Below are 24237 nucleotides of genomic sequence, written 5' to 3'. Positions count from 1 at the left end.
CAGGTTCATCGTTTACTGCCACTGTGTTGAACGCTGCATTCTTCATTATTGCACCAACACTGCAGTGCACACAAACCTAAAGATTAAAAAAAATTAAATAAGTAAGTCATGAGTGTTAAATCCTAAGCGGTAGTTGATGTTTACTGAATGAGTTGCTATAAATTAATTAAATATTACTTAATCCTGAGTACATTAAATACAAACTTTAACATTACAACATTAACATAACACCTCCTATTGAAGTGGATACTTCAAAACTGGAGCAGGTTTAAACCATGATTTAATGATCAGGTAACATTGATTTACTGTTTATTTTTAGACATTTCATTAGACACAAGCAATTAGAAAATCCAAATCATGAAAGCTGCATCAGTTGGTACCTGAAGGTTATTAAATTTTGGTATTAATTAAAAAAAGAAACAGACAGAAAATGCTAAAAGATAAACTGCCAAAACAATCAACTTTGGGTTAATATGGTTAAATAAACCCCAGAGAAGCCATGAGATGAATGAGGGGTTGGTCAACTTGGCCAAAATCTAATCACACAGAACCCTGGAATTTCTTTTTTATGAGCAGATGAAACTTTGAGGGTAAATAAAGCCTCTGACTGACTCCAGGGGAGGAAAACACACATCCAATTACTCCGCAACAGCAGATCTAAATTGATTGGGCTAGAATGAATGCTGACTAGCCATCTTACATTTCATGACTCGGCAGTTAAAACAGCATTGAGAGGACACGGCAAAAAGGGTCTTAGGGCCCGAAACATTTTGATGTCTCATGCCTGTCCATGTGTTTGTGTCTGTGTGTGCTCCTGAAAATCCTCCCATTTATTGGGATCAAGCTGGAAGCTTTGGGATAGATGTAAATTTAGCAACTTCCATGACAATTGGAGCCCTTCTCACCACCTTTTCCATCTTAACCTCAAGTTAATATATCATCGACGCCAGTCATGAGCAGTTTTGGTTCAGTTGAAATGTCTGCAATCATCAGGTGAATCATGTGATCCAGACGGACAGAATACCCAAATAATCCTATATAGAAAGTTAAGCTGTAAATGCAGCTGTGGCCTTTGTGTTACCGTGGTCAGAGTTTGCAGTTGTTGACTTTTCATCATATCCGTGTGTCCAGAGTTAACAGACTACTGCCACCTATTGCTTCATCGGTCTTACAGCACAATAGCTGGTCAGGAACCTACATAGATTAGAGCCAACCTTAATAAAAGAGCAGTATCCATTCAACAGGCTTGATGTGTGAGGTGGAACAAATCCCATTGGCCTAATTAATCCCATCACCTCTATATAGATCACTAAAGGCCGACAATTATATTGATGCTGGGCGTGAGAAGATAATGTAAAGGTCGCATCGAGATGCCCTGGTGAACGTTTTTTATGGAGAATTCTTTGATGCCAGTTTATAGTTGGAAGTATACCTGTTTTTGCCATTTATTCCTCTTTCTACCATGCCCTGTCAGCCCAGCCGGTGGAGGCAGATGTCCACCCTCCAGGAGCCAAGTTCTGCCTCAGGTCTCCTAAAAGGACATTTTCCATGTCTGTGTGTCCAGGGTTTCACTTTGGACACAATTGAGAAGAAGGTTTGGATAAGATATCTTTAGATTGCTCTATCAATTAGATTTTTTTTTTTTTGGGGGGGGGGGGGGGTAGTATTATTATTGTATAAAATGTGCACTGACTTTATCTTCGGGATGTATTTTGGGGGCGGGGGGGGGAAATGATTTTGTGTGTATTTTTGGTGTTATTTTGTTCATTTAAACTGTTCATCTGCCTGCAGTTCATAAATCCACCGCCCTGCTTCATGCGTGACCGCAGTGCTGGAGCTCTCACGCGGACTCCGCCGCATCTGTTGCCTTCTTTGTACCCACCCCAGCGGCTTTTACCCCCGGTGGCATCGGCCGGGGTGGTTTTGATGAACCTCCCCACCTTCCAAACACGGGACGTTTCTTTGAAGAAGGCGCCCTTTTCTCCGTGGAGCCGCGCGCCGCTGACGCCGCTCCGTGCCCGGCACCACGTGACCAGGCGGGGCGGCCTCTCCTCTCGCGCTCGCTCGCTCTTTCCTTCCCAGGGTTCAATGAGCGCCGCGTGGCCCCACCCCGTCTCTCTCCAGGGCTGTCTATCTCCTCAATGTAGGCTTCTATTCTCGGAGAGAGAGGCAAACGGAGAAAATAATAATAGCCAACAACAATAACAACAACAGAAAATAAGAAAGATCCTCGTCTTTCACCTTTCCACGACCAGCGTCCAGGAGGGGAGGCGGCCTTCGTGATGGGAACGTGCCGCTACAATAACACCGCGTCCGATTCTTTGGTGAATGTAAATGCACATGTTATCTGGAGCCTGTAGCCCGTTTACCCACTTCGGATTTTAGAGGAATATCTCTGTAGACGTGTGTTTGTGTAGGGACACACGTTTACAGGCCTTATGTAGGCTATAAAAACTGAGTCTGACAGCGGGGGTTGCTTTTTTTTTCACCTGCAACAAACGTGGATACACTTCGAGGGATTATCACGTCTTGGTCACGTTTTCTTTTCTCTAAATGCTGGCGTTTTCGCCATCGCCTCTTGGTAAAGGCTTCGCCGGAGCCTCGTCGGAGATTTTTTGCTCTAGAAAAAGTGTCGGTGCGCAGTTTTGGAGGTTCGCTGGTGATGTGAGGGGCTGATAACACGTTTGAGCAACAAAAGCGAGGGGCAGGGGAGAGAGAGAAGGCCCTTCGGAGGATAAAACACAACAAGGACCAGCCATCAAAAATAAGGACGGATCGGGGGGGATATTGGATCGTGTCGGAACACGGGGCGGCGAGAGATCCGCTGGAAAAGACAACCGCAGTGAGTTCGGAGCCGTTTTGGGCTGATTTGAATGGAAAGGAGACGGATGACGACGGAAGCGATGAAATGATCACACATGTAACTCGTTCGCCGTAAATATTATTTCCCTTCCACCGCTGCCGCTGTGGCCCCCGACGAAGACAGCCGCCGGGGAGTCAGAGGAACAGATAAAGCGTGTACGTGACCACCTATGGAAATGTTTATCATGAAAGGAGACGCGCAAACCAGCCGCGCCACCGCACGGGCGAGGTTTTGGGCCACGCCGAGTTCGGCCCCTTCCAGCGGGCAGCAGTGAGACGCGAGACCCGGGCTTTTGGAGATGCAAATTAGGCTGTTCCGGCTGGCCCCGTTCGAGGCGAAACCCCGATTTTCGCGGCGTTAGAGGACGTCGTGGATTACAAATCGCCAGATTAGCACGGTGGACTGGGAGAAAAGGGCGAGGGAACCAAACAGAAACCAGACTGCATGTGAAGTAGGAAAAAGCCCGAGCAGGATCCAGGCGGCCTCGGTGTCGTCAGCAGCAGCAGCAGTATCCTGCCCTTTCTCTGGCAGCAAAATACGCGTTTGGACGCCTAATTTGCACGGTGCTGCTCCTCTGACACGGTCCCGAGCAGGCCTGGGACGCTACCTGGCGTGTGTGCGGCTGACATTGTAGCCAAGTCAGCCCACCAGGCGAGGGGCTCTGAGCTAGCACGGTGTATTTATTTCTCCCCCTACACACCCCCCTCCAGCTCCACTTCTTCCACCATCTCCTCCGACCCTGGACCCCCTTTTCCTTCTTTCTTGCGGGAAGATGGGGTGTTTGGGCAACAATAAGACTGAAGACCAGAGAAATGAGGAGAAGGCACAGAGAGAAGCTAACAAAAAGATAGAGAAGCAGCTCCAGAAAGACAAGCAGATCTACAGAGCGACCCACAGATTACTACTTTTAGGTGAGTTTTGTTTCTCCTTCAACCTGACCATACTTGCTCCTTTCCAGGTAGATCTGCAGGGAGATGTGGAGGCCCTGCTCTCCTCCCTGCATAACCTTCCGGGATGTTGTTTCGGGAAACATTGTCAACAGTGTGACTTTGCTGTTGCATAAGGCAAAAAAAAAAAATGCAGCACTGTGTTGGATTTTCAATGTGGAGCTTCAAAATTGAGAGTCAACAGCTGTACCAGCAGCACAACACGTCGCGCCTGAAGATGGCATGGTACAGTGGCATAGAGTCAATAGTAAATTTGGTGGCTGCTCTTAGGGGTCATCATAGCATAAACACAATTTTTCTCAGAGCAGAAAAGCCACTCGCGTCCACCAAACTGGTTTTATTGTATGTTTTTACTCCGCTCCTGCATCTGTTTATAACAAGGTCCATTTAAGCCAAAGCAGATTGGACCTGCGCCGCCTGGCAATGGTTAACGCAGCATCCAGGTCGACCCGTCGTGGCTCTACTAACTAACTTTGCATTCATCGCGTTATTAAGGAGGAAACCGAGGCACCGTGCGATTCTTCATTGTGGAGCTCATCGTGCGTAAGGCTCAACATGTGGTTGTGTGTGCCAGGGAGCGAGCTGGAGGTGGGCTGGGTCTCTACGTTACATAAGAGACAAATAAGAGTGTCTAACTTTTCTCTGCAGTGCCCTGCTCCGTACCCTTTCGGTATGTCCAGTTGCAGGCTCGCTCCGTGTAGAGAGGCCGGGCTCTTCTTCGTGAGGAGCGAAAAAACCCCACGAGTAACCACAGATGCGGCAGCGAGCTTGCCCGTCGAACAATACACCTGTAGTTATGTTGAAGAGAAAATTGTGATTTTTATTTTTTATTTTTTTGGACAGCAGAAGAGCGGGGCCAAACACACGTGTCTGCCCTGAAGTCGTCTGCCTAGAATCTACGGATTTGTGTCAGAGACTTATTGGGCTTTTGTACGTGTAATTGTAATTGATTTTATACATTAGAAGATGTTCTTTAATTCTGAGCCAGAGATTTAAGTTTCCGAACAGTGGATCTCATTCGTTTCTGATATTACGACGGTGATTTTTATGATCAACCAATAACTCGCCGGGAGAGTTTTCGTTGTTTCAGGGTGAAACAAGATGTTAGCAGCGCTGTCGGCTAATTAAGCCGCTTCCTGTCGCAGATTGTCCGGTCCATGTCTGCACTGTATGAAAGGGTGCGACAATCTGTTTATTTTTTTCCGGCATGAAATTTTCCAGAGCATCACATTTTAAAGGAATGGATAAAACCTCGGCAGCAAATCTAAGGCTGAAAGTTTAAACCCGTTTCATGATCAGCTGCCAGGTCTCACGGCAACGTAAGGAGGACTACTTTAAATTTTGATTGATAACAAATCATTTCACTAGAATAAAGTGATCCCCAGCTCCATGACTAGAAAGGATGGACTTGAAACGTGACATGCTGTTAATTCTAACAGGCTACATGTTGCAGTTGTAATATAAAACTGAAACCACAGACAAGTAACATTGACATTATGCAGGAACATTTACATATAAACAGGGAGGGAAGTGACGCTGACAGCCTCTTTGTCCTCGGAGGGCGTTGTGTTTTGATGCTTTATATATATATCTATGAATTTATGCATTGTGCTTATATACGTATTCATCTTGAATGAGTAAAGCACCACATGAGCAGATATTCTGATGTCAGATAATGTGCAATAAATTGTATTTTATTGGAATACAGAATGTTTCGGAAGCAAAATAAAAATCAGATTTAGTTTGATGTCACAAAATATCCCAGAATTCTAAATGGTGGCAGTTTTTAAATTCAGGAATAAAAACAAATTAGCAATTAAATGGCACCAAGGATGCTTGTTTGATTTATTTTAAATCATCTTAGGACTCGAAAACAATCACTTTATCTTTTAACCTTCTTAAACACTGTAAATCGACTGTCAGTGTTGTTGTATGAGTTTTTACTGTCAGTACTATAAATTCACTAATAATCCTGGGTTTCAGTTTACATCGAAAAGGAAAGAGACGCTTTTCCTTTAACAACCGTCTAATCTTGCTTATTTTATTTCATCATTTTTATTATATTACAGGTTATAAGTGCATCACTTACTTGATGCCAGTATGTGTTGCGCTGACCAACTGTGTTTCATCCAAAAGATCCAGACCCCTGAACTTCAGAGCGCTTTTTATGTCTCTGAGACCTGAAATTCCTTTGATTCACGTTAGCCTGTCATCAAATCCTACTTTGAAGGTGAAATTAAAGAGACTGCCATTCATTAACAACAAAATCTTTACAGCAAAGGCCTCGGAAAAAAGGAAAGCAGCAGCGGCACGGCGAAGCTAAGCACCAACCTGCTCAGTATTTGTATAGTGGTCCGTCATGCAGGTGTAGCTTTACAGAGCAGACAAGTTTCATTATTACAGCAGATGCTCGTGAACTATTCAGGGACCCCGAGCGTGTAACCGCCTAGCTAATAGTTCTAAATGCCCTGCAAGGTAAATAAGGAATTTGGTTTGTTCCCAACCAAATATAAGGGCGATTTCATGCTTTTCACTGGATATAAAGACATATTATCTGCTTAAAAGAAAGTATTTACATCAGGGTGGATGAACATGACGGCCTGTTGACGGGACTGTGGGGATGCAGCTAGTAGTTCGCCTCAAACTACTGTAAAGGTTGGCGTTTGTTGGGAGTGGCGGTGGTTATTGGTCCAGAATCTGGTGGCTCCTGTTGGTTGACATCGCGTCCCGTGCAGATTCCGTAGCTATAATTAAGCAAGATCACAGGGATCGGCTGGTCACGATCTGAGAGGGAGAAGAAGAGTGGACGTACGCAAGAAAGTCGATGGCAAATTAAATGCCGCACATACGCAAGAGCGTTTAAGGAGGCGGGCTTGGACCCAGTCACATTTTATTTTCATCTGATCTGTGCAGTGGCACAAAAGCGCGGCTGTTTGGAGAGAAGACATGGAAGATCAACTGATCACCATTATTCAAGAGACGCCGGCTTTGTGTTACAATACAGAGAAAGATTGTCATTGGTTGGCTTTCCACTTTCTCCTTTATGAATGGACAGTTATTGTCTCTCACGCGGGCGCAGGACACACTGGCTACCCGGCTGTCGCTCTTACTCTGGGCAGTGTTCTGTGTTACATTTGCCATAGTCAGAATATGAGATGAGGGCCGCCACAGCAGGCGGTCTTTTCATTCATGCAAGTTTACATGTAGCGTTTATGAGCGGAGGCCCGTAAAAATGAGAAACTGGACAAAATTGAAGTCCTCTTGCAAGGACTGGCCTCATTAGAACTTTGTAGTCAGCCGGCGTCTTTTGTAAATCCCTAAACCTTTTATTGGACAGAAAAGGGGTTCAAATGTATTCTTGTGATGGGAATCGCAGTATCTAGTGGAATAATCAAGTTTATTATTTCAGCCATGACCATGTACGACTGTCCTTGCCTCTCAGTTTGCCAAATAAAGTCACACTCTTGCATGAAATTTGCTGCGAGTCCGTACATTTAAGTTTTATTTGTGTCTAATGTTTATGTCTCAAAATGGCCAGTGGACCTGCTGTGTGCACGCTCTAAAATGGTCTTTTAAATAAATATGTGTATCGCCTGATTGTCTGGCATGTGACAGATCCTTAATATTCCTTTGCCTTTTTCCTTCCAGGAGCCGGAGAGTCAGGAAAGAGCACCATAGTGAAACAGATGAGGATCCTGCATGTCAATGGCTTCAACGCAGAGTAAGCATTGTTACTGTCAGGGGCCAAACCCAGGAGTCGCTGAACATAAATATACATCAGAAATTCTCTAAATATATATGTAGCCTTTGTAAACCTGCTTCAAAAAGTTTATGACTTTGTTTGTTATGTTTTTTTTTTTTTAAATCGATGTATATATTTTAAACGTGGTTCGCAAAGCAACCTGTGGCTGTAATACAGAACCAAGCGGGGCAGAAAACGAGAAGAAGAATCCGCTTGCCTGCTCTGGGTTTGAGAACATGAAAGCAAAGTGGGAACCCTTAAGAAACACAGTGATTTACACGCGCGGCAGGAGGGGTTCTTCAGCTTATCTAAGGACCACCAGCTTCTTGTCATCTCCATGCTAAGCATGTGCTGGTCAGAGCTTCAGGTTATGCTTCATTGTCTGGATTAATGTGGCTGCTATATAGCTGCTCACAGCTACCCTGTGATTAGTCACATAAATTTAGTTGTTTTTTTGTTTGACAGCCCTAGTTTTTTACTTGTATGACTAGTATCTAGTGAAGTTGTCATATTAAGACGATAAACACCAGTTATGACTTGACAAGAACTGGTAAATAATTTGTCAATTCCTAATATGGAACCACTGCAAAATCTTGCAGAGTTTATATCCTAAAATATATATGCCCAGTCAGCGGTTCTGCTGAGGTTTAACACTATCAGAAGATATTCTTGGATATTGAATCATTTGAACTTTGCAAACGGATATTTAGCATGTTTATTTAGGTGCAGGAAAGATGGAGTTCGTGAGGACACGTGTGGAGACGAGGTGAAAACAGAGCGACTCAAAGTGGAGCACTGGCTAACGTGCACACAACAACAGGATAAAACAAGCTCAGACAGGATGCTTTTATGTTATTGTTGTCACGTAGATAAATGCTTGGTTGTTGTCACTGAAGGTTAAAAATTACCTCCTACCTCTTCTACGAGGACCGAGCGATCTAACCAGAATACCATCTTGATCCGAATGGGCTTTTCTGGGCTGACTTGTTCTATTTTTGCTCCCATTCTACTTACCTAGGCTCCAGTTGTTTCCAGGCGACTGTAGTTGAAGGCACACACTCGGCAACAGAGATGCAATGCTTTTGACCTTAATATCTGGAAGTTAGGAAGAACTTCCTGGGACACACTGAAATCAGTAAAAGCCAATCTCTGCGTTCCTAACTGCCTCCAAAGTGATCCCTTCCAAAACCAGCACTTTGGATAACATGGAGTGGCTTTGATCTGCATGGCATCCTGGGTAATCTGCACATTTGGGAAGGTGCCATTAATGCTGAACGATAAAACAGGTTTGGGAGCAGCATCTCTGCAAAGTGAGCTGACTTCTTTTTTGGGCAGGACAATGCCAAACCACATTCTGCACACATTACAACAGCACGGCTGTGGTTAAAGAGTCTGGCTGCTAAACTGGTCTGTCTGCAGGCCGGAGTCGTCTCTCAGTCACTTGGCCCACTTGTAAGAGACGACAAAATAACCCCCCGAACGGTTGAGCAGGGGGAAAAAAGGCACACATCAATGCGAAGTTCATGTAGCTTTGACCAGTCGGTCCCCCGAACGACGGCAGTTTTAGCGCCCCGTTGACCTCGCATTTCATTCAGCAGTCGATCGTCTACGAATGTGCACGTATGTTTGCGTGCATGTGTGTCTCAGCACTTTGGCATGTGTTGATCTGTTGGTTGTGATGGCGACGGAAGCCTCTTTGAAAGGTTAGACTAGAAAATCAGCACCCAGGGCAGAGGAGCGCATATGACCCAACTCGTGACACTCTGTGTGTGTTTTGGGGATGGCGGTCTGACAATGTCTCCCACTTCAAACCTTAAAGGAAGCTCTGGATTTGAGTCCATTCCTTGTTTTTGCCTTGCATCTGAAATCCCAGGTGCCTCTTTTGTTATCAACCCTGTTTTGCCCCTCCCAAAATGCTCAAAGATGATGTGTTTAGAGAGCCGTCATGTGATGTGTGGTCCATTGTTGGTCATTTTCATGGCAGGATTGTAAAAAGTCGTAATTTATTTTTCTGCGTCACTGTCGTTTCCTTATTTAAGTGATAAAAAGACCTTCAACCGATCTGTTTGTTTTTGTTATCATCCTTCGTCACAAAGCAAACAAATCATTTTTTTTCCCACAGTGACAGCAGGGGTCACTAAAACACAACCTTTGTGCCCGGACAAGCAAATTTGAACAACGGCGCACTGATATAAAATGAGTTACGGTTGTACAGTGTGCATGCATGTAAAAATAGACACGCACGTTACGTTACATGCATGTTTTGATGCGTTCGAATATATGACGGGAACGTCGTCTCCTCCTCAACTCTAGGTGGCGATATGCATCTTTTCAGTGGGTTATTCCGGACCCCTTTCCGGTTGACCTATTACGTCACATAATGACGTAACTGGAGCCGGGAAACAGTCAGGATGATGGACAATCGTACCTCTTTGTTCATCTCCTATGTCATGTAGGAGTCATTGATCGTGCAGAGAGGCACAAAGCGCATTATCTGGGTGCCTGAGCCAGATAAGGAGAACTTTAGCTATTGAATGTTTTAGTAGTCACATATTCTACTGAAAATTCGTTTGGGTAATACCTCTAATTGGGTTAAAACATAGTTTTTGCTTTGTTAAAGAGCGATTATTAATACACAAGAAAAGAATGTCATTATTGTTCCTTCAAACTTAACATTTCCGCTTCCTCCTCCTTCGTTTGCGTGGGTGACGGCCGCGATGCGCCGTGTTAAAAGTAGTCCATCTGAAATGCCGTGCGTTGAGCTTTATGGTTAAATAAACAATGACTCGAGGCAGAGAAAATTCCTCCATTATTAATTTGTAATCAAGGTCCTCCAATCACTCGAGGAATCGTTTCACTCCTAGAGAACTCCAGCATTAGTAACATTTACATACACTTCAGTCGTCCAGTTATAATCGGATTAAGGCAGATGTTTTTTGTTTTTTTTACAAGTGCCATGTACAGTAAATGATGTGACTGTCGCGATCTTTTGCGTCCATGTTTTAGAGTCGGTTCCGTTGGGATGTTTAATTTGTTCTGCAGACAGCCCAGTGGCTGGTTCACTGGGAGGAGAGACCGACGTGCTCGTGTGACTGAAGCCTTGTTCATCCATTGTCCTTCCTTTTCCGCCATCCATTTTTTAACCGTGTTTGTTAAGAACATTTCCACTATTTGCGGGAGCTCCTCACACTGAGGTGCTACGACATTTTTGCAATTGTATGTCACAGTGACTAAACTGCAGGCAAGACAATGATATCATGCTTTCCCCCCTCACTGTTGATAGAAAATTCCATTAATGACATGAGAAATTTTCACTTGGCATACTTGCATGTACATATGGTGACTATATTTAGTATATTCCCTATCGGCACTTTGTCAACTTTAAAAGTCTCCTAGGAAGCAAATAAAACTGGTGGCCTATAGGAGTTTGGAGGTTGTTAATGGATTTATCAGCTGATACTAATCCGTTCTCCACAAATCTCATTCACACATGCAGCGTTCCCAGGCGCTGGTCCAGCATTTTCCCTCCAAGTGGTCATGTGTGACAGAGCTAACGAAGCGGTGGGGGGGGGGGTTAGCAAAGCAGCTAACCCCGCTTCACTACTGCTGATGCCTGGTGGTTGGGTACAGCAGACTTGTGTGAAGGTTTAATATTCATTTATTATTATTTGTAGCTCTGCCATCACATGAATTGGAGAGATTTAGCAAAGCTAAAGATACGTCAAGATTGGGTCTATAAAAAGAGCATAGAGAATAATGTGATATACGCTGTATTTAGAGTATTACGTGACCTAATAGTGTTATTTTGTATCGTTCAATCTTAAAGGAGGTAATATTCCCCATTTAAAAAAAAAAAAAAAAAAAAAAAAAAAGAAGGAAATACTGGCAAGAAGCACAGACCCATCTCCCCCTTTGTCACTGACATAAAACTATTGTAAACACTCGGCTGTGTGCTGTTGTCCTGGCAGGCTCAAGGTGAAAGATAGGCTAACTGGCCATCTGGTTGCCTTTATTAGAAACATTCCTGTCACAGAGTGTCCAAATGTCTTGTACAAACAACTATCCTTTACAGAAGACATAATTTCTCTCCGATGCGTGCCAACGAAGGTCTGTTTACCCCTTTCCAATCAAAAGCATGCTGTAGCGTCCCGTGTCACCATAACACATGAACTACTTCCCTGAACTCCATAATGGTGATTTCCAATCCTCTCATTTTAATACGAGCACGCTTGGCTTCTCCTGTACATACAGGTTTGTTATAGCTTTAAAATGTATTTCGCTGTCTTTCAGAGAGAAGAAGCAGAAAATCCAGGACATCAAAAATAATATCAAAGAGGCTATTGAGGTAAGTAGGGGTGTTTACCTCATCTTCTTCCTGTTAGTGAATGAAACACCATAATGTCTTTAAACTGGAATTAATGGACCGTATTGACCCAGTGGTCAATTTGGCCTGATATCACACAGCATAGTTGGTTCAAATGCTAATTAAGTACAATGACACTTTTTAAAAGAACATTTATTTGTTTTTGTCATCTGTATTCTAGCATTGGTCATGTATTGTAGCCATACTAGACTGTGAGTGGTCTGACAAATAGAAAACAGTTCTAGTATTTTTATGTCACCTTCTTCTTCTGTGTACGTGACAGACCATAGTACTGGCTATGAGCACGCTGACACCACCAGTGCAGTTGGCTTGTCCAGACAACAGGCACCGGATCGAATACATCCTCAGCCTTGTCAGCCAGAAGGACTTTGAGTTTCCATCCGTGAGTATTAGGAGATTGGACACACTTTCCTCATTCTAATCTCTATTAGGTGAACTAGAGAAATTAAATTGAGGCATCCTCTGCAAACAATTTAACAAACCCCACGCTGTCAAAATACAGTTTTAGTACAGACACATGCATATACGTTTGTTTTAATTGAGCTGCCTTTCTACTCAGCCGAAGGGTTTTCGTGCAGTGTAGTGCACTGCCGTGCACCTTCCATTTTACATTGTTTCTCAGCATATGGATGGATGGATGGATGGATGGATGATGGATGGATGGATGGATGGATGGATGGATGGATGGATGGAGCTCTCAGCTATGCAAGTACCTTGGCATCGAATAGTGAAACACCCCTTTTTTTGTTAGAAAAAATGCACTGTTAGAATATTGAATATTAGAAGGGTGTTCTAATATTCCCCCCTTTTTGGTTGTGTTGCTGGAATTCCTGACTTTTGTTGGTCAGGATCAGGCTTTCTGTCCCACTGCTCTGCATTAAATTATAAATCGTTGATCCATCTAAAAGATGCTTAACCCTTGTGTGAAAAATGATAAAATTAATTAATTAATAAAGGGTTAAACAGAAGCTGGAGACAGTTAATGCACACGATTTCCCCCAGTTGAAGGACCGCTAACTTGCGTCTTGTACCCACACTCTCTTTGGGTTTCTCAAGTTGCAATCGTGTCTTGTCCCACATAGACCCTGTTAGATTTTGGGTTTGGGACAATTTGTATGAAACAAAAAAAGGTTGTTTTCCCTTCCTGTTTTGATCATGCTTAACTGTTAATGTGAGGTAGTTTGAACATACTGAGGGGTTCTAATGACTGTGTGTGTGTGTGTGTGTGTGTTTGTGTGTGTGTGTCTGTGTGTCTGTGTGTGTGTGTGTGTGTGGCTGAATATTCTCAGTGGGAAATTCCCATTAACTAATTCTCCCAGCCAAGAGGGAGTGAGGGATCTTATTGTTTATCCACAGCCACCTGGGGGTTCAGGCCTAATTCAATTTGCAGTTCACTCAGTTTCACATGTTCACACTGTTCTTCTCCTCTTTCTGTCCTTCCTCCCCTCTCCTGCCCCCCCCCCTCCTCCTTCTTTACCCAGCTAGCCTTCCTCAGGAGGGCCCCCCATATAAGTCTGGGTTCTGCTCAGGGTTTCGTCCTGTTACAACGATGTTTTTTTCTGCCACTGTTGCTGAATCTGAATCAGATTCACGTCTTAAAAACAACCAGAATTTATATCAATACAAGTTAAAATAGATATCAATAAAAGCAGGACTGGAAATTTTAGTGATGGAATAAATTTCATTTCAATACTGCTATGTTTAATCATTAATGATGAGTTTATTTCTCCGTTAAATTGAACTTCAGCTACACCACGCAGCGATAATCCATGATGTAGAAATTGAGATTAACGGCAACAGCGCTGAGAGCCGGCGCGATTTTTGTTCATTTCAGACCAGGACGTACGTGTTTTACTGAGATTTATGTGTAGGATTAAAGTGTTTCTAACGGTACCGCTTGATGTTAACTGTCCGTCAGAGTCGGGCTCGCACCTTCAGCACTTTTTGAGAGAGAGACTTCGCAATGAGAATTAGTCACTTTGATTGATTCTTCTTACCGAGAGAGAAGAAAGCAAGAAGTTACAGGAAATGGAAAAGTAAAGCTTATATTTATTTGTTTCATTTTGACCGACTCGTGAGCACCCTGCTCTTTCACCGTCAGTGTGGGGCGGTGAAAACATGCAAGGTGATGGGATTTTGTAAGGTGCACGGTGCACAGAGCCCTGCCGATGGGGAACTCAGGGTTAAATACTTAAATACACTGGGGGAAAAAAATCATACTGAATCACTAGAACAAAAGCAAACACAGTTATTAATGGATAAATCTGCTAACATTAGCAAAAGCAAACACAGCTTTGCATTATAAAAGTCCAAGATTGGTTGAGAGGATGGCGTCTGTTTGGTCAACACACAAAAAAAGCACCTTCTGCAAGATTAGTTTTATTGTTTTTAGGCATAATCAAACTCAGCGTTTTCTCATATCTGGGTGTTTCCTCCAACACTGCATGATAGAACATTTGGCACTGCCTCTGTTGAATTCTGTTTGTGACAGAATTATGGCCTTTCTGAGGTAAATTGGGTGTGTTATTGAAAATAAGTATTTGAAGATTTAATCAGTTCTTATCATTAATTATTCAGAGTAAAACTTATGAGAAAAGCTGAATTCTGAAAATAATTTGGATCCACATGAAAGGGAATGAGATTTTGAAATGACTCCTATGTGGAGATGCTGCAGATGCCAAGAGTTCAGTGACTGGCTGTAATTTAAGTACAAATACCCTCTTATTTGTGTGACACATTGCATAAGATGTGTGCATTGTTTGTTATTGTTACCAGCTCCTGTGCACTGCAGGTAGCTATGGAGAACAGCAGCGGAGCAGGGGGTGGAATAATACTAAGAGAACTGTGTCCGAGCTCCACTATTTACCTTTACAGACGTGTACACGGGCATTGCCCAGGCACAACATACACTGCGTTTGGTGTCAACAAAGACGCCGGGCTCCCAGTGGCCGCAGATACACCAGATCGCTGCTTCTTTACTCCCTCTGTCATAACTCATGCCTGACGTGTGATGCACAGTGAAAAATACAGACTGTGGATCATCTTCAAGGGCTCTAAATGTTGCACAGTATGGCGTTAAATGTTGGCAGCTGCAGCCGAGTATTGTAACTTGATCTTAAATAAGTTTTCGACCAGCACATCGCATCTCATCCCAGCCAGCAGGCGTAGAGATTCATAGTAGATCTTATGTTCCGCTTCAATCAATGTTGTGTCATTGGGATGGTAAATTGTCTTCACTTCTTCTATGTCCATTCCCCCTCAGGAGTTTTACGAAAACGTAAAGACGCTGTGGCAGGACGAAGGGGTCAGAGCGTGCTACGAGAGATCCAACGAGTACCAGCTTATCGACTGTGCACAATAGTAAGTAACCGCATGCAAATCACGGCGACGCCCCGTTAAACATGTTCAAATGCACTAGTGGAATCAGCTGGGAGGTTCTTTTCATATTTACAATTTTCATACTGTATATGACAGCATGTGTGGACACACAGGATGTTTACATGATAGTTTCAGAAACAAATAACCCCCTCAATCCAAATGTATCTGGACAAATGAAGTGCAGGTAGACAAGTGGGTCCGACTGATATCTGCGCTCTCCTCAACCGACTAAGAGACTGAGATTGGAGAGCGTGCATGTACGCGCCTTAATTGAAACTAAGCTACAAAAATACATGTGTGCATGCTCCGCATACTGTACCTTTGAACCCAGTACCAAAACATCCAAAAAGCCGGTCGGGACCACAAGGGGGAGCTTGCATGCGTCTTATCTGCACAATAAGTAACGTGTACTTTACGTACACGTTGAACAAAGCTGTACGATTGCTGACTCAGCTGTATTAGCCCGCTATTTGACAGGTGTGTCAGGGATTCGACTTTCTCTGTCGCACGTAGACTCAGACAAGGACTGAATTCCATCGGGATGTCCAATTCTCAAAGCTCGTGCATGTAAAAGTACTGTGTTCTGAGTTTAAAATGGCGACTGTTGCTTGAGCCTCACTGTTGACCGGGTCAGGGGTCAATGTGCCAGCACCCGTCACTGTTCGATGACCAACAGTCAAAGCTTCAGTATGTTTCTGCACTGTTACATGTCTTCAAGTAGTCGACTTTTTACCAGCAGGGAAGTTGTATGTGGATCAAATTACACTTTTACTGAATGTGTTAAAGAGGCTAAAGAGTTCCTCTGTCCTATTGACATTTTACGTATATTATGCATTGCCCAACTAATATTTGGTCCAAACTGATTTGCATTAGGATTTCACATTATTTTACCTGTGGCAGCCTGGAAAAGAAACATATATTCAAATCCAGTGTGCCTGTTTGTAACACTGCTACAGCCACACTGGGGTCCTGCTTCTCAGCCTTTGTCTCAGATGCCTGTTGCATTGCTGCCTTGCTCCAAGGACGGCTCTCAACTGTTGAGGCACTAATGCAGGATGTCACCGTAGAGCAGCACCTCTGACGCCGATATGCAGTATATAATATTCTACACCGTCCACCTTTCTGTGAGACCTGTTCTGACCCGCAAACATTGCCGTGTACTTCCCCAAACATTAACCACTTCAGGGAGGACATTATTTAAACTGCTAAGGTTTAAGTGTCAGGCCGCCATTTTTAACAGCCTTAAAAAAGGAGCCAGAAAGGTGAAGTTGTTTCTCATATAGCAGCAGCAGCTTTTCCAGGCTTTGGGAGAAAACATGGCCGAGGCTGAGTCATCCTCAGACCAGAGGATGTGTCAAGGAAACGAAGGGGTGGTTTCTGAAGACGCGGCGCCGCTGCTTGTGTGCACGCCACCAGCCTCTATCTTATGTGGCAGCTTTCTGGCTAGAAAACTATACTTAATGCTATGTGTCTTAAATTGGGCCCTGAATGATAAATCTGTGTCCCAGCAGTTATCCCAGAGAGGAAGTCCCCCCCTCGATTTCCCCCCTTTGACTAAGGTGGTGCAGTCCGGTCTTTTTGTTCCACTCCTCTTTATGCTTACCCATCCAAAACAGGAACACAGACTCATCCTGCACTTACTTTAATTTCTCCCGTCTTCCTTTTTTTAAAATCTCCATCTGTCTGTCTGTCTGTCTGCCTGGAGCGACTCCAGCCACACTAGATTGGGAGCTGATAGACTATTAATAGTGCCTGTGGTTATGTATCCATGGTAACCCTGCTGAAAGCCAGGGCGCCAGGGAGCTATTTTTGAAATCTGCTCTGTAATGTCAGACAGACGCCACGACACTTTCCTTCCCTGCATTTCCCCTTCTCATATTTATCCTCCTCTCCCAGCTTTATCCTCTTTCACCTTCTGTTCCAGATACCTCCCCTTCATTTTTCCTTTATTTGCTATGTTTCTTTTTCAGGAATACACAGATTTTGAAACTCTGAATAGCTGTAAATATCATCACCTCGTGTCCGTCTGCAGTATGAGCGGATGCATCAGCGCTAGTTTGAGCAGGTTTAAAAAAGGTTTGCTGTGATTTCTTGAGTAATCACATGCGAGAAGTCAGGTTCCAAGACTAGGTCATTGGAATGTTTTGGTCATCTCTGCGGTTTTAACTGTTGTCACACATGTTTCTGCTGACCAACGTGGACGGTGACGATTGTGAAAGCCGTCATCTACCCTGTAACTAGATCCAATACCTGTGCATTTACCTTCAGTCCCTCGTGTGCTGTAACAGCTGGTCCTAGTTCAGCCTTTTCATGTAACCTTTCAGGTGTTGCTACAGTAAAGTACAGTTCATCTTCATGCTGCTTCTGAGTTGATGTGGTCAGCATCTGTTTGATTGTAGATCTATCTTTGATGTTATATTTTGCCACCATAACCCCTCTGCATTTTCTCTCCTCAGTTTTCTAGACAAGATTGACATCGTCAAACAGAGTGACTACACTCCAACCGACCAGGTGGGTGAACGCCTGCCGCCTTTTATGGCATTGTATCAGGGATGATTTTGGAAAAATTGAGTTTAACAAGTCTTAATTGGCCCTTAATTAGAGTAGTTGCCTTGGTAAGCGTATTTGTTCAGTCATGTGTTGCAGAGTAAAGAATGATACCATCTATATGGGCCTTTTGTGGTCCGTCTGCATCACTTTTCTGACCTCTTCTGTCTTTTTTCCTCACTAGGATTTGCTGCGTTGCAGAGTACTAACTTCAGGAATCTTTGAAACAAGATTCCAAGTGGATAAAGTCAATTTCCAGTGAGTAAAAACAATGTTAGCAAATGTCATTGAAGAAACTATTTTATTGCTGTCGGTCATATCATCCTTTCCACCCATTGACGGTAATTTTTCGTGTTGTCATCTGACAGTATGTTCGATGTCGGCGGTCAAAGAGACGAGCGTCGGAAATGGATCCAGTGCTTTAACGGTAGCTTTGGTTTCTGTCCTCTGGCTCTGGCTTTTTCCACCTGCTGTAAATTTTCCTGACTGTCTGATTCATGGATGTGACTCTCACACACACACAGATGTAACAGCCATCATCTTCGTGGTGGCCAGTAGCAGCTACAACATGGTGATCCGGGAGGACAATCAGACCAACCGTTTACAGGAGGCCCTCAATCTTTTCAAGAACATCTGGAACAACAGGTGAACGTGCGCTGATTCCTTTTAGCTCAGGTCTGAGGATCAGTTAATGGTCGACTGCAATTATTCCAAAGTAAGATGTATTTGTACTCATAAGGTGGTGATGCATTTTCATTGCATCCTTCAAGCAGATACAATATCTTCTTAGCTGTGAGGACAAAGGAGTTCACCTGTGGCCCTTGTTTAACTTGTTTAAGTTAGCATATAGCGATTGGATGTTTTTACTGGTGGGAGGAGTTTCCCACTAGTCACAAGCTCACACACGGAGGCCTTATTCAGGGATGCTTGCATAAAATTACTGTAGTTATGGGCTGTGTTAGAAATATTTAATTCCCACACGTGTTGTACGGGTAGTAGAATATTATAGGATGCTGTTTTTACCTCCCTCTCATAAGTCATCATGTCCACATCATCATTGCACGTTTACATGTGGCAGAACACTGAGGTTACACTAGACAGCATTGACGTCTGCATTGGGTTTTTTTTTTTTACTTACAGCTAATCTGGAAAGGGGGTCGTAGATGCTGGGGGGGTGGAGGCGAGCCCTTAATACCGCCATGATGGCAGTTTTGTAGTCTACCGTATGATGTTAATTTATCGTATTTTCTTCATTTCAGGTGGCTGCGGACCATTTCTGTCATCTTGTTCCTAAATAAGCAAGACCTGCTAGCAGAAAAGGTGCTGGCAGGCAAATCCAAAATTGAGGAATACTTTCCTGAATTTGCTCGCTACACCACACCTGATGATGGTCAGTGCTCCATTTAAGTATATCAGTTTACTTACCAAATATAACTTTGTAGAGTAGAGCAAAATGATTGCGTTTCAATGTGCTTCCAAAGGAACCACATCTTCATTTAATGCACCTGACGGGGCACCTACTGATATTGGCCACAAGAAGGCACCATTGATCGACACCTTCGTGATTCATGTGCATCTAGGATAGCATACATTGAAACGTGATTGATGGAATGTGATGATTATTCACCACCAGAGAATCTTTTTCAGAGTGTGTGTGTGTGTGCATTGAAATAACTTTGGTGTCACTGACTTTCCCGTTCTTTTTCTTCCAGCAACACCAGAACCTGGAGAAGATCCTCGTGTTACTAGGGCAAAGTACTTCATAAGAGATGAATTTTTGGTAAGGCACTTTTTGCATTAAACATGTTTCGCAGCTTCGAATGTATTGCACAGATCCCGAAAAACTATATTTGTCAATGGTAAAAATATAATCTGTTGTGTTGTTGCTTGTCTTGGGTGTGGTTGATTCATTAGCACCATCTAGTGGAGACTTTTGGTGTTGTTCGAGAGCGACCCAATCGATACTTTAAACTTATTTTTACACTTGCTTGCTAATATCCACAATTCATACCTCCTTTTTACTAATGTATAGTTTTTTTTAAGCTAAAAACTGGGTATTTACTCTTTTTCTATAATCCTTTGTCTTTTATATTTACAGTGTGATGTAATATGATGCTGGTGCTAGAACAAAAACAAAACATTACTCTAGTAAAATTCTTGTTATTTATCATTAAAAAGCAATGGTTTGGTAATCATTAATAATTCCCTGCATTACAGTTGTCGCACCCTAATTGTTTTTCTCTGCTTCCAGATTTGTTGCCTTCTTTAAAAATGTCCAGATTTGGTTAAACATCTTATGTTCCGTTCTTTTGTAACTACAGAGGATCAGTACAGCCAGTGGCGATGGGAGACACTACTGTTACCCCCACTTCACCTGCGCCGTGGACACAGAGAACATCCGACGCGTCTTCAACGACTGTCGTGACATCATCCAGCGGATGCACCTGCGGCAGTACGAGCTGTTGTGATGAGAGAAGTATGACCTTTGGCCAAAAAAACACTTTGGACTAAGAAAGACCTTGAACCCTGAACCTGAGTCTCTGACTGCCCTCTTCCACAGAAGCGTGTGAAGGATCGGGAGCCAAAAACGCTCTCACACGTAAACACACCTTGAACCCAGAACTTGGCCTAATGCAAACTTCCTACCTGCAGTAGACGGAGCTATATTGATGGAAGGGCTTGAGGGGATAACACATAAACATTCTTATCTCTACTTTCAGCCATATTCCCAGCTATTCACCTTTTGAAATCGTATATCGCCCCTGTACACATTACCCTCACCTTGCTAGGAACCTTAAGTCGCCCAGTCTGGACTGGTTTTTTCTTTCTGCAGTGAGCAGGTTTTGTTGGGCATGAGCGAAAGAACTCGTGGGCTACTCTGTCAGCACGACTTGGAAAGAGAGAACTGCAAAAGAAGAATAAATGTGTCAGATCAACAGAACTTTATCTGAAATTAAAATAAAACACAAGCACTGTGCTCAGGACTTGACTCAAACTGTGTCCACCGACCCTTCCTAACACTCACCGCCAATGCAACTGCAAGATCTGCTTGCACACAGAAAACGTATCACATCTGCTTCTTACTGGACTGCACCAACCCGGGCGGATCTGGGAGACGCGGCGATCTCGAGGACGAGCGGCAGACTGGCAGAGGCGTCGGCGCGTTGCCGAGGAGCAGCGAACGAACTTGGACGAAACGGACCAGGACGGGCTGAAGGACAAAACTTAAGGACAGAGCTGACTGCAATGTGAATTTCTCTGGATTCTTCTGACAGGGACAGTGATGACGGCGGCCCCTCGGCGTCTCCACTCAGCTGTCTGCCACCTGACTTTGCCTTGTTGACAGTGGAGCAAAACATGAGGAACACGTAGAGTTTTAAACAACAAAAAAAAAGCCAACTTTTATCGAACTCAATAAGCGGAGGGTGAAGAGCTTCCTCCAACAGTACAGTACATATAAGTTAAAGAGAATCCATCTTGTCATGATTGACCCTGTTGAATTGTCTCCACAGCTGTTTTGTCTGTGTGGACGTTTTTTGTGCCATTGTGCCCTCTGCTCTTTATTTTCCTCATTCTTTACTCTCATTGTAATCTCATCTTTTTTTTCTACTGCTGTCTTTTCCCCTCTCACCATATATCCCACTCTCCATCTTCCATTCCTCCCCCTCTAGACCCATTTACGTTTCCACTCCTCCTCCAACCACACTATCTTCCCGGTAGTGTCTTTTTCTGTTTTAAAATAAAAGTATAATCCTGGAATATTAAAAAAAACAAAGATGACAGTAGGTGTGACGCGGTTTGTTTGTTTTTTTTTTTTTTTTTTTTTTTAAATCATGTGGTCAAACAGCCTTCCTCCACCTCTTCTTCCATTATTATACCTTCCCTCAATCTCTCTCTCCTTTGTATGTCTGTCTTTACTTTACTCCCCAACTATTATTCTTGTACAGACTGTAAAATGTATTATTTTGTACAACTTTATCAAAAAATAACTTTTAGAAGATCCCTGTGCCTTTATCACGACTGTACGTGTTTAATGAGCTAAAGTGGGTGTCATACTGCGCTGTATAGCTTGGCCAATCCCCTCCCAACTCCCTGCCTTCCTCACCAGTCGCCTATTCTCTCTCTTTCTCTCTCTCTATCTCCCTCTCTCTTTCTATCTCTCTCGGAATGGAGGACAACCATTCGTAGCTTTTCTATTTTTTTTGTTTTCTCCTCCCATTTTCTCTTTATGATTTAAATGTCTATTTTTGGATCCATATACCCCCGAAATTATAAATATATGAAATGTATATGGGTTTTAAAAAAAAAAAGTATTTTATTAGAATCAAATGAACCTTTACAAATTGTACACTTGACAGTGTGCTTATTGCTATAACTTAAATCCTTTCAACTGATGTTGTGTTCAGGTTTCTTTTGTTTCTTCTGTTGACATCTACAAAGGACATTTTGAAGGGTTGAAGAGACGATAGATGCAAAACATTGCTTGTTTCCACACAGATCGTATTCTTTTGCAAAAAAAAAAGACAAAAAAAGGACAAAAAAAAGAATTTCAGTTTATTTTCTGATGGAGGGGGGGGTCCTCCTTCCTTGCCTTGCACAGCAGAGTCAGCCTGTACAGTATTAGCATCTCTCATTTCAGTGCCCTAATCTTCATTTAATGTGTACATCAAATTATGGGTCTCTACTTTCTGAACAGAAGCTCTAAGAAATAAAGGTTTTTTTTGGTGCAGATAGCAAAAGGTCTGTCATTGCACATATAAACACACGAGAGTGACACTATCATCAAATGTTGCTGCGTCTGTAAGTCCATGTTTCTGTGTTTCTGCTGGGGTGGGTTCCCCTCCAGCTAAAATAATAACCTACCTAGATAATAATCTTACCTATTTGACCATGAAGTCTGCAGAGTTTCAGAGATGGCCACAAGGAAGGTTCAGATTAAAGGGCTTCCTCCTAAGGTGTAATCGCACATTTACTCAATCCAGCCATGGAACATATTTCTGGAGCCTGTTTTTATTTATTTTATAGGCGCTTCCAGGAAATGTGATAATTATAAGTGAATCATACAGGGACTAAGCATTACGTAGACCAGAATAAACTGAAGACCTGGAATAGTTAATTGACAACCTCTTAAGGACTACACAATTAGTGAATTCCCTGCCTCGAAATATTTTGATGACATTTTTAAAATATGCATTGTATGATAATGAATTAGGACAGCATTCATCAGAGGTTGTTTAGAGAAACTGTGTGTGTGTGTGTGTGTGTGTGTGTGTGTGTTGGGGGCGGGGTCATAATTTTCTCAATTACGAAAAGGCCATCGATGTAGTCAGAACAGACGCACTCCGTACCGCACATGCGCAGAACTCCACTGAGTCCACTCCCAGGCTATGGCGGTTCTGCGCATGCGCGCAGCCAGAGTGACCTCACAATACGCAACACAAAAACAAATGTTCTTTTATACACTTCAACATAGGATGATTTTGTGGGTTTCTGTCACATTTATTGGGGACCCGTTAGCCTTTGTCGTTGAAATTAATCGCGTTTCGATAATCCGTTTTCGATACGTAAACTATGAAATGATTGAATTGACGTCGGGGTTATGACACCTGCAATGTGACAGTTAATGAATAAGGATTCATCATTGGTAATAATGTTTTAACTTGATTTGTACAGCACCCGTCATCGAAGAAATGCTGTTCGCATTGCTTTACATCAAAGGCTTAGGTTCTAGATTAGGGACTACGATTCCGGTTGGAGAATGAAGTTGCTTCTGGAGAAAGTTTCGATGATTCTGCCTGGATTTTATGCTTTGTTCCCAAATTGAGATTTGATAGGAAGGTTATAGAGGTGTCGAATTCATAGTTGCTAAGGCTACGTGCATGCCAGGGAGCTTTTGATTCCCAAGCTTTGACTCAAAGCAACATATTACAATTCTTACTCTGTATCGCAGCTGCGTTCTACGTGGTATCAATTAACTTTAGCTACAGTCATCCACGATAGAAAGAAATCCGAAATAAACGACGTAAGCAAAACCAGTCACACTTCCGGAGTATCTTTTTGATAAGTATGCTGGTCTCTAGCCCAGATAAAGGAGGATTTTGGATGTAGTGCCAGCATTTCAACCCCACATTGCAGTCGTTTATCATGTTCCATTTATAAAGCATCTATTTCGGAAAGTTTTCATAGTTCAATGGAAAAATAAACATTTAAAACCAGAGTGTTGTGTTTATTTACAGTCCAAAACGGTTTTTTCCCCTCAAACGACATTATTCCACTCGCAGTACAAGTTGAAGGATGACGTCATTTAGCGACTTGTGGCTAGTTTTTGAACAGCCAATAGCGGCTTTCCTTATTGAGGAGTCCGTGACACTACTTC

At 43.0% G+C, this 24237-nt stretch overlaps 1 protein-coding gene across 2 annotated transcripts; it reads left to right on the top strand.

The window, feature by feature from the left end:
- The first annotated feature begins 2071 nt into the window (after positions 1-2071).
- gnas (GNAS complex locus) lies at positions 2072-22594 on the top strand. Of its 2 annotated transcripts, XM_029834263.1 has the most exons (13): positions 2074-3774; positions 7459-7531; positions 11843-11897; positions 12199-12318; positions 15199-15296; positions 17771-17825; positions 18046-18119; positions 18230-18288; positions 18386-18506; positions 19121-19251; positions 19574-19641; positions 20183-20337; positions 20422-22594. In XM_029834263.1, the coding sequence occupies exons 1-12, from the start codon at positions 3636-3638 to the stop codon at positions 20327-20329; spliced, it is 1140 nt and encodes a 379-aa protein (XP_029690123.1). In that variant the 5' UTR covers positions 2074-3635; the 3' UTR covers positions 20330-20337; positions 20422-22594. The 2 variants fall into 2 exon arrangements, with proteins under 2 accessions (XP_029690124.1, XP_029690123.1); XM_029834264.1 differs by having other exon boundaries at positions 2072-3774; positions 20183-22594.
- The last annotated feature ends 1643 nt before the right edge of the window (positions 22595-24237 follow it).

This window comes from Takifugu rubripes, chromosome 3 (genome assembly GCF_901000725.2).
Source record: "Takifugu rubripes chromosome 3, fTakRub1.2, whole genome shotgun sequence".
Taxonomy (NCBI): Eukaryota; Metazoa; Chordata; class Actinopteri; order Tetraodontiformes; family Tetraodontidae; genus Takifugu; species Takifugu rubripes.
The sequence above is the reverse complement of the archived record's forward strand: the minus strand, read 5'-3'. Positions and strand labels throughout refer to the sequence as shown.

Bases quoted from the DNA above. Each gene is read 5' to 3' on its own strand.
- gnas (XM_029834264.1), top strand. From the start codon at position 3,636: ATGGGGTGTTTGGGCAACAATAAGACTGAAGACCAGAGAAATGAGGAG. The intron at 11,898-12,198 runs GTAAGTAGGGGT...TGTACGTGACAG, and splicing joins ATATCAAAGAGGCTATTGAG to ACCATAGTACTGGCTATGAG. The intron at 12,319-15,198 runs GTGAGTATTAGG...ATTCCCCCTCAG, and splicing joins AGGACTTTGAGTTTCCATCC to GAGTTTTACGAAAACGTAAA.